The sequence below is a fragment of the Ovis canadensis genome, chromosome 21 (assembly GCF_042477335.2).
Source record: "Ovis canadensis isolate MfBH-ARS-UI-01 breed Bighorn chromosome 21, ARS-UI_OviCan_v2, whole genome shotgun sequence".
Classification (NCBI taxonomy): domain Eukaryota; kingdom Metazoa; phylum Chordata; class Mammalia; order Artiodactyla; family Bovidae; genus Ovis; species Ovis canadensis.
Genome location: NC_091265.1, coordinates 21679597 through 21692905, shown reverse-complemented (window position 1 = coordinate 21692905; position 13309 = coordinate 21679597). Strand labels below are relative to the sequence as shown.

The following is a 13309-nucleotide window of genomic DNA, read 5'->3' as shown; positions in this document are numbered from 1 at the left end:
CTGGTTTGGTGGTGCTGAATTCTCTTAGCTTTTGCTTTTCTGTAAAGCTTTTAATTTCTCCTTCCTATCTCAATGAGATCCTTGCTGGGTATAGTAATCTAGACTGTAGTTTTTTCTCTTTCATCACTTTAAATATGTCCTGCCATTCCCTTCTGGCCTGAAGAGTTTCTTTTGAAAGATCAGCTGTTATCCTTATGGGGATCCTCTTGTATGTTATTTATTGCTTTTCCTTTGCTGCTCTTAATATTTGCTTTTTGTGTTTGATTTTCATTAGTTTGACTGTTATGTGTCTTGGGGCATTTCACCTTGGGTTTATCCTGTTTGGGACTCTCTGGGTTTCTTGGATTTGGGAGGCTATTTCCTTCCACATTTTAGGAACATTTTCAACTACTATCTCAAGTATTTTCTCATACCCTTTCTTTTTGTCCCATCTGGGACACCTATGATTTGAATGTTGGGGCATTTAACATTCTTTTTTTCTTTTTTTCCTCTCTGCTTCATTTATTTCCACCATTCTATCTTCCACCTCACTTATCCAATCTTCTGCCTCAGTTATTCTTGCATCTTCTCAATCCTCGTCTCTAGTCTATTTATCTGTAATTCCACTTTGATTTCAAGATTTTGATCATCTTTACTATCACTATTCTGAATTCTTTTTCAGGTAGACTTCCTGTCTCCTCCTCTTTTGTTTAAATTTGGTGGGCATTTATCGTGTTCCTTTACCTGCTGAATATTTCTCTGCCTTTTCACTTTGGATTGCTGTGTTTGGGGTGCCCTTAGTGTAGGCTGGAATTCATGCTTCCTCTTTATTGTGGAGCCTGCTCCTGGTGGGTGTGTTGGACTAGTGGCTTGTCAGGGTTTCCTGGTTTGGGGAGTTTGCACCTGTGTTCTGGTGGGTGGAGCTGAATCTCTTCTGTCTGACGTGCAATGAAGTGTCCAGTAATGAGTTTTAGGGTGTCTATGTGTTTGACATGGCTTTGGGCAGCCTGTCTTTTAATGCTCAGGGCTTTTAATGCTTTGCTGGAGAATTAGTGTGGTATGTTTTGCACTGGAACTTGTTGGCTTTTGGGTGGAGCTTGGTTTCAGTGTAGATATGGAGACTTGGGTGAGCTCTTGTCTATTAATGTTCCCTGGAATCACGAGTTGTCTTATGTTCTCAAGTTTTGGAGTTAAGCCTCTTGCCTCTGACTTTCATTCTTTCTCTTATGGTAGCTTCAAGACTTCTCCATCCATACAGCATAGATGATAAAACATCTAGGTTAATGGTGAAACAATTCTCCACATTGAAGGATACCCCAGAGAGGTTCACAGAGTTACATGGATAAAAGAAGAGGGAGGAGGGAAATAGAGGTGGCCAGGAGGAGAAGAGGGGAAGTCAAAAGGTGAGAGAGAAATCTAGCCAGTAATCAATTCCCTAAGTGCTCTCCGCAGTCTGGAATACCCAGAGAGATTCACATAGTTAAGTAGAGAAGAGAATGGGGAGGGAGGAGATAAAGGTGACCTGGGGGAGAGTCAAAAGGGGAGGGGACAATCAAGGCAGTAATAACATCCCTAAGTGAAAATCGATACCGGAGATTAGATTCTTAAAGGTACAAAACTGATAACAAATACCAAAAAGCAAAGATTAAAAATCTAAAGGTTAGACTCTCAAAAATACAATATAAAAAATACAAAGCAAAATCAATCACAAAATTTAAAAATCATATATATATGAAATTTGCTTTAAAAATAGGGTCTTCTTTTTGCAAGGTAATAGTAGGCTATAAAAATGAAATTTAAAGGAATAATAAAGAACTTAAATTAAAAAAATTAAAAAGTGGTAGTAGTAAAACTATATCTAGGAATTTCTCTGGAGCTGTTGTGGGCAGTGTGGGGTGAGTTCAGTTTCATAGAGTTCCTTCTTCCAGCTTGTACTTCTTCTCAAGGCCCAACCCTCCAACACTTAGTCAATGTTAGCTACAGGGTTTTAATGTGTTGCACCTGTCACTTCCAGAGCAATTACCTCCTCTTTGTTTATTTTGCTTCCTCTCTTTTCAAGTCTCTTCGGTGTCTAATTTCCACCCTGACACAAGGCTCACTTGTTCAGTTGTGTTGTGGGGAGGGAGGAACACTGCAAACAAATATTGCTGGCATGTGTGGGGAGTGCTCGCAGTGTGTGGACCACACTGGGTTTGCACCAGCTCATGGAAGCATGTGCTTCCCGGGTCTACACTGCTCAGGCTCCAGGATGCTCTGCAAGGGAACTGTCAAAAGTGGGCCCTGCATTTTGTGCACTTCCCAGGTCTAAGCCACTCAGGTACTCAGCCGCTCTTAGGTACTCTGAAGGGCACAGACTCGGTTGGGCCTGCGTTTCGTGCTGTTCCCAGGTTCGAGCAGCTAAGGTGACCAGGTGCTTGGAGAGTGCACTGTCCCAGGTGGGCTGTGCATCTTAATCACCTTCCTGTTCCTGGCTGCTCTGTTTCCTGGGTGTGCTGTGAGAGCACCATCTCAGGTGTGCCATGTGTCTCCTGTGGGGAGCTGATCTCAGGCTGCAACCCTCCTGGCAGATGTCAACCACCCATGACCCCAGGAAGATGTGGTTAGCAACTGGGAGCCTGCTCACAGTTTGGTGGAGAATGCCATCTCTGGGACCAAGATTGCCCCTCGCCTTCCAGCTCTGGTGTTGCCCACCTGCCTCCCTGCTTCCAGCGTGGGGAGGGGCCTGTGTGCAGCCGGCCAGCTCTCCTTCGGTGTTCATTCAGTCCTTTGTTCTGTGAGCAGGCCAGGCTGTGCGTTAGAGCCTTTCACAGGAAAATTCAATTTTTTTTTTTTTCTTTCTGGTGATTCCACAGTTTGGGTTACTATCTCATGTTAGCTCCCTCAGATTGTCCTCAGGGCTCAGGCCTAGTCCTTATCCTAAGCATGCAGCCCATGCCTCCCTGTCCAGCCCCCACTCACTTGTGGTGGACATGAGCATCTGTGCTACTTCTCCACTCACTGTTGTGGTTAGGTGCATATTCTGTGGGTTTTTTTTTTTTCCCTCCCAGTTATGTTGCCTTCTGAGATTCCAAAACTCCCCACAGACCCGCCTGTGAGATGGTTTCCTACTGTGTCAAAACTTCTCCTTCACAACTCCCTCCCAGGACAGGTCTCCATCCCTAACTCTTTTGCCTTTCTTTTTGTCTTTTATATTTTGTCCTGCCTCCTTTCGAAGAGAATGTGTTGCCTTTCTGGGTGCCTGGTGTCCTCCACCAGTGTTCAGAAGTTGTTTTGTAGAAGTTGCTCAGCATTTAAATGATCTTTTGATGAATTTTTCAGGGAGAAAGTGGTCTCCCTGTCCTATTCCACCATCTTGGGACCGCCCCTACACTGCATATTTAAAAATTAATTGTTGGCTGTGCTGGGTCTTAGTTGCTGCACACGGGCTTTCTCTAGTTGCTGCGAGTGGGGGCTATTCTTCATTGCGGTTCATGGGCTTCTCATTGTGGGGGCTTCTCTTGTTGAATAGCACAGGCTCTAGAGCGAGGATCAGTAGTTGTGGCTCATGGGCTTTGTTGCTCTGCAGCACATGGAATCTTTTGGTATAAAAAATCAAACCCACATCCCCTGCATTGGTAGGAGGATTCTTAACCACTGGACCACCAGGGAAGTCTGCTCCACTGTGCTGAAGCATTGTGCTAAATCTATTGCCCTATTTGTGTCAAGGCCATGCTTCCATTAGATGCTCCCAGTGAGGAACTAGATGCCGCAAGGAATTAAATGAGGCCCATTACTGGGAGACACGGGCTCCTCTGATGGGAGGGTTAGAGAGGCTGAGAGCAAGGCTCTTGGGATTCTGCCACCAACACTCTTCTTTCTTTCTCTTTTACTCCCTATCTGGCTTTCTTGGCCTTTCCTAGCTCCCTTGTTATTTCTTTCACTGGCCTTTCCCCTGATAAATCTCTTACTTATTGAATTCTCTTATTGACTACTTTTTCATGGACCTAGAATAACACCCTTTGAGAGCGTCTTCCCTTGATTATCATCTCAATTCATTCCTCTTCCTCCTCTGCTTTCATCACTGAAGCTTCTCCAAAGTTGTTATTGTTTAGCCTGGTGTTGGAACGCTTTCCTCTTTCTTGTCCTGCTTTCTACTGTCTTCCTGTCCTTTCTTCTCCATTACTCTTGAGCAGGGTTCAAGAAGTCGTCACTGATTTCTCTAGTGACTTATCACTAGAGACCAAAGCATTTGGCTAATTTCTTTTCTTTGAATTTAAGGCAGTCTTAATAACTATATTTTAGAATGTATGAGAAAACTTTTCATGACCTAGTGCAGTGCCCTCATTGTAGGTGAGGAGGCTGTCATCAGACAGCTGGAGGAATTTGTCCTGTTTAACGAGGTTTCCTAGGTGGCGCTAGTGGTAAAGAACCCACCTGCCAAGGCAGGAGACGTAAGAGACTTGGGTTCAATCCCAAGGTATGAAGATCCCCTGGAGGAGGGCATGGCAACCCACTCCAGCATTGCCTGGAGAATCCCATGGACAGAGGAGCCTCGTGGGCTGATCCACAGGGTCACAAGGAGTTGCATATAACTAAAGTGACTTGGCATGCACTCATGCATGTTCCATTGAAGGGCAGATTAAGGAACAGCACCCTGGTCTGTTTTTCTTTTGAACTCTTAGCTTTACCATGTGGGTTAAGGCTCAGGATGGAGCAGAACTTTAGAGGGCACCATGGACTATGTATTTGTCTAAATATAGTCTAAATATTCATTACATTGAAAAGATGAGTGTGATTATAGCATTATTTGTAACAGTGGAAAACTATAAACAATACAGAACTTCAATCATTGATAAGTAGTTAAATACATTACTATGATAGTACATGAAGCTATTAAAACATATATTGTATAAGAGTATTTAATGATGTGTATATATGCTTATAATATAGTATTGAATGGGAAAAACAGTTTCAAAAATATCTATGGTGGTGGTTTATTGGTGATGTTATGTCCAACTCTTTTGTGACTCCATGGACTGTAGCCTGTCAAGCTCCTTTGTCCATGGGATTCTCCAGTCAAGAAGACTGTAGTGGGTAGCCATTCCCTACTCCAGGGGATCTTCCTGACCCAGGAATCAAACCTGGATCTCCTGCATTGCAGGCGGATTGTTTACTGACTGAGCTACGAGGGAAGTCCATAATCCTAAATGCTGTACAAAAGTAAACCTGTATTATCATTGTAGTTAGAAGAATGCATGGAAGGAAAAAAGGAGGGATTTTATGGAATTAGAAGTGAGGTTTGTTTAATCTAGTGTCTACCATTTGACTAGGGTAAGCTAGTCAAATTTGGCTGTGCTCTAACTGTGTTACTACAGTAATTACTTAATGAAAAAATTACCAAATGTGTTTAAGTCAGCTTTAGTAAGTCATTTTGTAAATGCAGTCATTAATATCATAACCTCTATGGAAGTATGCTTTGCATTCAAGACAGTGATTAAAAATAAATTTTGGAAAGTACAACATAATTTTTGGAAGGAGGCAATGATCTGCACACACAAAGGCAATAAGATAGTTTCCATTTCTCCATTCATATCTATACTTTGTAAGGGCTTTTCCTGGTGGACAGTAAAAAGTCTGAGTCAGACACAACTGAGCAACTAACACTTTATTTTATACTTTGTAAGGTATAATGAAACACTATACATGATTAGAATTTAATCTTATTAAAAATGTAAGAACATACAATTTGTGAATTTCACTGTGAAAATTTTCTCCCTCTGCATAATTAAGGAATGTGGTACTTGTCCCTGATGGTCAATTCTCATATTCCCACAAATGGTTAGCAATGTAATACTGTGAATTAATTAGAAAAGACAGTATTTTATAAATTAGATATATCATAAAATGAAAGTTTCTTAATAAATGTTTAAGAAGAAGAGAGACATAGAGTTATATAATGTTTAAGTTTCTTAATAAATGTTTAAGAAGAAAAGAGACATAGAGTTATATAATGGCCCAGGAATGCTGAGAACTTTATAAAAAGTTGATGAAATTTGAGTTATAATAAAATTTTAATTTACCTTTAATTTAATATTCTTTTTTACTCTTTTATTCTAAAGTGAATGTGATTATATGGCTTCTATCTGCCTCCCTGAGTAACTACCAGGATTATGACAGTAGCAACAATCATAATAAAGACAATGACAATAGCATTAACGTACATAAAATACAAATTAGGTTCTAGCACTTACACTGTGCTAAATGCTTTACATATTTTTTATCAATTTACTCATAAAACAACCGCATGAGATAATATTCTAATAACTTATTTTACAAATAAGGAAATCAAAGTTCAGAGAATACATGATAGATCTGGGATCCAAATTCATGTCTGATGTGAAACTTTGTTATTGTTGCTATTCAATTGCTCAGTCATGTCTGACTCTTTGCAACCCCGTGGACTGCAGTACACCAGGCTTCCCTGTCCTTACCTATCTCCTGGAGTTTGCTCAAATGCATGTCCATTGAGTTGATGATGCCATCCAACCATCTCATCCTCTGTTGCCCTCTTCTCCTCTTGCCTTCAGTTTTTCCCAGCATCAGGGTCTTTTCCAATAAGTCAGCTCTTCCCATCAGGTAGCCAAAGTACTGGAGCTTCAGCTTCACCTTCCAATGAATATTCAGAGTTGATTTCCTTTAGGATTGACTGGCTTGATCTCCTTGCTGTCCGAGGGACTTTCAAGAGTCTTCTCCAGCACCACAGTTTAAAAGCATTAATTCTTTGCCACTTAGCCTTCTTTATGGTCCAACTCTCACATCCATACATGACTACTGGAAAAACTGTAGCTTTTACTATATGGACCTTTGTTGGCAAAGTAATGTCGCTGCTTTTTAAGATGCTGTCTAGGTTTGTCATAGCCTTTCTTCCCAAGGAGCAGGCGTCTTTTAATTTCACATCTGTAGTCACCATGGTGTAAGGGTTAAATGGTATATCCTATGCAAACTGTACTAGAAGCTATTATAAGCGAGCATTCAAAAAGTAAGTTCAGGGACTTCCCTGGCAGTCCAGTGGTTAAAACTTTGCCTTCCAGTGCAAGGGGCGCAGGTTTGATTCCTGGTCAGAGATTAAGATTCCACATGATGCACAGTGTGGCCAAACAAACAAAAACAGAAAGCAAGTTCTTTGACATTTTAACTTATAACCTCAGAATTACCCATCAGCTAATAATATTTTTTTTATGTTCGACAGAAGAATGGGTGGATTAGCACCCCCAGATGACAGCTGGAAAGGAGGCCTTAAAGTGCCCTACAATGTTGGACCTGGATTTATTGGAAACTTTTCTGCACAGTTAAGAGATTATTTTTATTGTAACCCTCTTTAGGGGGAGGAAACCTTTTTTCAAAAAGCAATTTTAAAGGATGACTGAAAAGTAAAATATACCATCAGCAGGAGACATAACAACAGGTTGGAAAGGGTATTATGCTTGTATCCTCACAACTGGACAATTATTGCTTATGTGCATTTAGAAATAGTCAAAACAATGGAAGATTTAAAAAATGTGGGTGGCAAGCTGTTAACCAATGTTGTTAGCCTGTGTCCTCTATTTTTGTGTTAGAAAAGTCAAGATGCATATCCATTCCAACAATAAAGTGGAAAGAATTTACAACGTGATTGGAACTCTCAGAGGGGCCGTGGAGCCAGGTAATTTAGTCATTTGTTCGGCAAATATGGATTGGGCAATTCTTTGGTGCCAGATACTGCTCTGCACTCCGGGAATGTAGAGTGAACAAAGCAAGGCAACTCTTAGTCCTAGTGGAAGTCATGTAAACACAAAACAGATCCATAGGAGGTAATTTTGCATTGTGATGCATGTTGTGAATAAAGGTTGGGGCTAGATTGGCCAGATGAGCAAGCTTGCTGGAAAACTATGCATGCTTCAATCAAAGGAACAAGGGAGGAGGAGCAGGGAGAGATGGTTTCTAGGTGTTTGATCTGAGCATTTTTTCTTTTTAAAGAACTCCAGATTTCTTTACTGCATATTTTGCATGGAGAAATACCTTCATAATAATGATAAATAATACTCTTATGCAGTTAAGATAACTTCAAGTTAATGAATCCTGTACATGGATTTATTTTTTTTTACACTGAAATTGGTAAAATACATAGACATGAGATTTCCGTATAATTTCAGATGACCTGCTCAGTGATACATTTGAAAATAATCTTACTTTATTATGTTTTGATTCCTTAGGACCTGTAAATTTGTAACCAAAATAGAATTAAACTGCATATCTCTCATACAAGCAGCCAGTATTTTCTTTCAGGGAGAAAGAATATTGATACGCCTTCCAGTGAGCACTAAGCGATATGCAACTATTTATTGAACCTCACTGAGTACATGTTTTGTGCCAGCTCTGTGCTAGGCTTTGGGGATGGAGGGATTTTTATAAAAGACCCAGACCAGGGACAAGGAGCCCCCTACATTTAAGTGTGGTAAATGCTTTATCAACATGAAAAGACTGCCCTGAAAGTAGGGTAGTGGTGTGATTTCCTCTCCCTGGAGAAATGGGAGCAGATTATAGAGAGGTAGAATCTCTGAGCTGTACCTTAAAAACTAAGTAGAAAGAGTAGAATGTGGAGAACTCATTACATGGCCATTGTGTTCTTTTACTCTGAAAATACTGGAAGCAGTGTAAATTGGTAAAAGAGGAGTAACAGAGAATTATATAAAGAGGTGGAAAAGGATACTTTTATATTCACTTATCATTACTTATATAGTTATAATTACTATAATTCATTGAAGTATTTACATTTGCTTATCGCATGTATATTTTCTTCATACATCACATTCAGAATAGTGATATATTTATGTAAGTCTTTAGGAATGTTGCTATCTTGAGTCCTTACTGCCTTGTGTTTGGATGCTATTGAGTCATTTGCTGTTTGCTCTGTTCTTGACCTGGAATGGAAAGTAATTTTGCAATGATGCTTTCTAGACAGATATGTCATCCTTGGAGGTCACCGTGACTCCTGGGTATTTGGTGGCATTGACCCTCAGAGTGGAGCAGCTGTTGTTCATGAAATTGTCCGGAGTTTTGGAAAGCTGAAAAAAGAAGGTAACGTAAGCAGACCATTTTTTCTGAATCTGTTTGGTCTTCAGTAAAGTGAGTGTAAAATTACCACCTCGCTGGTTTGTGTGAAACAGCAGAGAGGCTGCATGCAAATTAAATCATAGTAGTAGCATACAATATGTAACAGTGGTTAGGAGCAGAGAGTAGCTTTCGGTAGTTAGCAGCTATATTATTTGTGTTCAGTTGCTCAGTTGTGTCTGACTCTTTGCAACCCCATGGACTGTAGCCCACCAGGCTCCTCTTTCCATGGGATTCTCCAGGCAAGAATACTGGAATGGGTTGCCACATCCTCCTCCAGAGGATCATTCCAACCCAGGGATCAAACCTGCATCTCCTCCATTAGAGATGGATTCTTTACCAACTGTGCCACCTTATGTTGGTTAATAATATTGTTTATTCTTTTGTATATTTATTTGTAATAATTCCTTTATATGTAATATTCACATTACTTATGTTTAGACATTAAATTATAATCTAAAATAAAGGAATTATACTGTTCATGGTTTCTTTTGGCAACAAAGAAGATGGAAATGGGCTTCTTCCCTGGAGAATAGCCACCAGAATTAGATTATAAGCCATTGTGTCCTGGCCTGAGAAATGTGAACAGGAGTTCCTTGGGCTCTTCCAGCCTCAGGCCTCAGGTCAAGGGCACTGAGTGACTGAGGAGATGAAAGCTTATTCAGGTAAATGCTGGTCTTCTTGCTTAATAGGATGCTTTCAAAAGTTTTATATCTGCATTCTCACACTCCAGCTTTGGTTTCTCTCACAGACTTTCAGATTATACTATACTATTAGACTGACCATTACTTCAGTCATTTTAGAACCTTTTTATGAAACCAAAATAAAATTTAGTTCAAATGGTTGTTTGTTAAAATGAACATTGCACACTGAGAACAGAAGGTCTGTGTTTACTGCTCCTGCAGACAAGGTGTCTATGGGCTGGTAATGTGATCCATAATTTTTCTTTTTTTTAGCAACAGTGAAAGTAGTGAAAATATGTTATGCTTAGTAAAAATATGTTATGTCTGCATGATACCTATTTTCTCAGAGAAACAATGTTATTTATTATGTGTGGTATCTGTTTTGAACACATAGCACCAGGGAGATGTTTACCTAGTTATTTCTCATTTCAATTTACAAATATATTAACTGATGGACTTCCCTGGTGGTCTAGTGATTAAGACTCCATGCTTCCAGTGCAGGGGGCACAGATTTGATCCCTGGTTGGGAAGATACCACATGCTGCAAAGTGTGGCCAAAAGCAAACAAACAGCAAAAATAAATTAACTGAGTGTTTCAGTTCAGTTCAGTTCAGTTCGGTTCAGTTGCTCAGTTGTGTCCGACTCTGCGACTCCATGAATTGCAGCATGCCAGGCCTCCCTGTCCATCACCAACTCACGGAGTTTACCCAAACTCATGTCCATCGAGTTGGTGATGCCATCTAGCCATCTCATCCTCTGTCATCCCCTTCTCCTCCTGTCCCCAATCCTTCCTGGCATCAGGGTCTTTTCCAGTGAGTCAACTCTTTGCATGAGGTGGCCAAAGTATTGGAGTTTCAGCTTCAGCATCAGTCCTTCCAAAGAACACCCAGGACTGGTCTCCTTTAGAATGGGCTGGTTGGATCTCCTTGTAGTCCAAGGGACTCTCAAGAGTCTTCTCCAATACCACAGTTCAAAAGCATCAATTCTTTGGCACTCAGCTTTCTTCACAGTCCAACTCTCACATCCATACATGACCACAGGAAAAACCATAGGCTTGACTAGATGGACCTTTGTTGGCAAAGTAATGTCTCCGCTTTTGAATATGCTATCTAGGTTGGTCATAACTTTCCTTGCAAGGAGTAAGCATCTTTTAATTTTATGGCTGCAGTCACCATCTGCAGTGATTTTGGAGCACCAAAAAATAAACTCTGACATTGTTTCCCCGTCTATTTGCCATGAAGTGATGGGACCAGATGCCATGATCTTAAGTTTACTGAATGTTTAGCTTTAAGCCAGCTTTTTTACTCTCTTCTTTCACTTTCAACAAGAGGCTTCTTAGTTCCTCTTCACTTTCTGCTGAAGTGTTTAGGATTTAGCAATTCACCCAAGGTTGTGTAGTGGGTGTGCAACAGAGCCTGGGATTGAAATTCAGATTTCTGGCTCCCAGTCCAAAAAACCATGACATCTCTCTTTGAAATCAAATCTAAGGGTGCTCTATTCTTTTCACCATAGTTTTCTTATTCTTTAAGAAAACAGAATTATGGAAACTAAAATTTACATAGTTAGTTTTTAATATTATTATGAAATGTTTCATTATTTTGCAAGAAGGATCCCTGTGGTAAATATAAAACATGACTATGACAGTTTCGGAGTATGCCTACAGACTGCAGTGATGAAGAATAATAATTATTTGGGGATTTGAATAATATCTATTAATACTCTTAACAAACATGAAGCACTTGACTCAATAGCCAGAGGGATATTCAGTCTGAATAAGCACAAATGAAATATGTACTGAAACAATGACAACTTGCACTGTTTAGAACACTTGTTTAGTGCTATCTTTATAACTGTTATGCCATTTCATCCTCCCAACAGTCAAAGAGTATCTTTATCTTTGCTCTGCTCTTCCTGGTATACAGATGATGAAACAGGGATTTAGCAAGTTTGAGTAACATTCCCTTGGTCATACTGCTAGTAAGTGAAAGAACCAGGGCTTGAATTAAGATCTTTTAAACTCCAAGGTCAGTGTTTTCAACTCCAAGCCATATGACCTTCCTACTGAATGGTGTACTTTCCAGCAGCAGTAGACACTGTTGTTGCAAACGGAGCGTCTGTTGACTAATTCTGGCAGAGAATGGAGTGAAGTCACACAACCAACTGACACTGAACAATTGTTTGTGTGATGCCAGTGCAGCTCGGAAGAGTTGTAAAGGATTTTCTCTCAGTTCTGTTGGCTATAAGAGCATAGTCTACATCTAGCACTTTCTTTCACTCCAGGCAGCTGCAGACCACAGATGGCTTCCTATTCTTAGCCAGTCATTGTAAACCTATTAGAATGTTTTATGAACTCATAGAATATTTGTTTAAAATTATTTATTTAAATTTATTTATTTTTAATTGAAGGATAATCACAATATTGCTTTGGTTTCTGCCATACACCAACATGAATCAGCCATTTGTATACATATGTCTCCTCCCTCTTAAGCCTCCCTCCCACCTCTCATCCCATCCCATCCCTCTAGGTTGTCACAGAGCCCCTGTTTGAGTTCCTTGGATCTCATAGAATTTTTACCATGTCTGCATTCCCCCTCTTTTTCAATACAAATGCTCTACTTTGTATTGACAGATCAGCTTTAAAATCATTGGGAAGGAAATTAAAATTATCACCATAATTCACCCTTCCTAAGCAACCAGTAAATTTTTGCTGTTGTTATGCTGTTGGGCATGCTGATGTCTTGGCTATATTGTGCATTTTTTCCCAGCTTTTATCAGTTCAGTTCAGTTGCTCAATTGTGTCCAACTCTTTGCAACCCCCTGGACTGTAGCATACGAGGCTTCCCTGTCCATCTCCAACTCCTGGAGTTTACTCAAATTCATGCCCATTGATTCGGTGATGCCATCCAACCATCTCATCCTCCGTTGTACCCTTCTCCTCCTATCTTCAGTCTTTCCCAGCATCAGGGTCTTTTCCAGTGAGTCAGTTCTTTGCATCAGGTGGCCAAAGTATTGGAGCTTCAGCTTCAGCATCAGTCCTTCCAGTGAATATTCAGGACTGATTTCTTTTAGGATGAACTGGTTGGATCTCCTTGCAGTCCAAGGGACTCTCAAGAGTCTTCTCCAGCACCATAGTTCAAAAGCATCAATTCTTCATCACTCAGCTTTCTTTATGGTCCAACTCTCACATCCATACATGACTACTGGAGAAACCATAGCCTTGACTAGACCGAACTTTGTTGGCAAAATAATGTCTCTGCTTTTTAATATGCTATCTAGAATGGTCATAACTTTTCTTCCAAGGAGCAAGCATCTTTTAATTTCATGGCTGCAGTCATCATCTTAAGTATGCACATATATTTCAGGATGGAGGCCTCGAAGAACAATTCTGTTTGCGAGCTGGGATGCAGAAGAATTTGGTCTTTTTGGTTCTACTGAGTGGGCAGAGGTTAGTTGATAGTTCGATGTAAGATACATTTTCATAATAACAAAACATAATATTTACTTCATAAGAATGTAAG

The 13309-nt window shown here is 40.2% G+C and overlaps 1 protein-coding gene across 4 annotated transcripts in view; it reads left to right on the top strand.

Annotated features, from left to right (window-relative positions):
- LOC138427298 (glutamate carboxypeptidase 2) overlaps positions 1-13309 on the top strand; it is a 72407-nt gene that overhangs the window by 37639 nt on the left and 21459 nt on the right. For all 4 annotated transcript variants that reach the window (XR_011251946.1, XM_069566643.1, XM_069566644.1 and 1 more), the window contains exons 8-11: positions 7208-7306; positions 7575-7660; positions 8956-9075; positions 13154-13236. Coding sequence is in view for 3 of the 4 variants with exons in the window: in XM_069566643.1 (XP_069422744.1) it covers positions 7208-7306; positions 7575-7660; positions 8956-9075; positions 13154-13236 (388 nt within the window). In the remaining variant the exon portion in view is untranslated. The remainder of the gene's footprint in view (positions 1-7207; positions 7307-7574; positions 7661-8955; positions 9076-13153; positions 13237-13309) is intronic.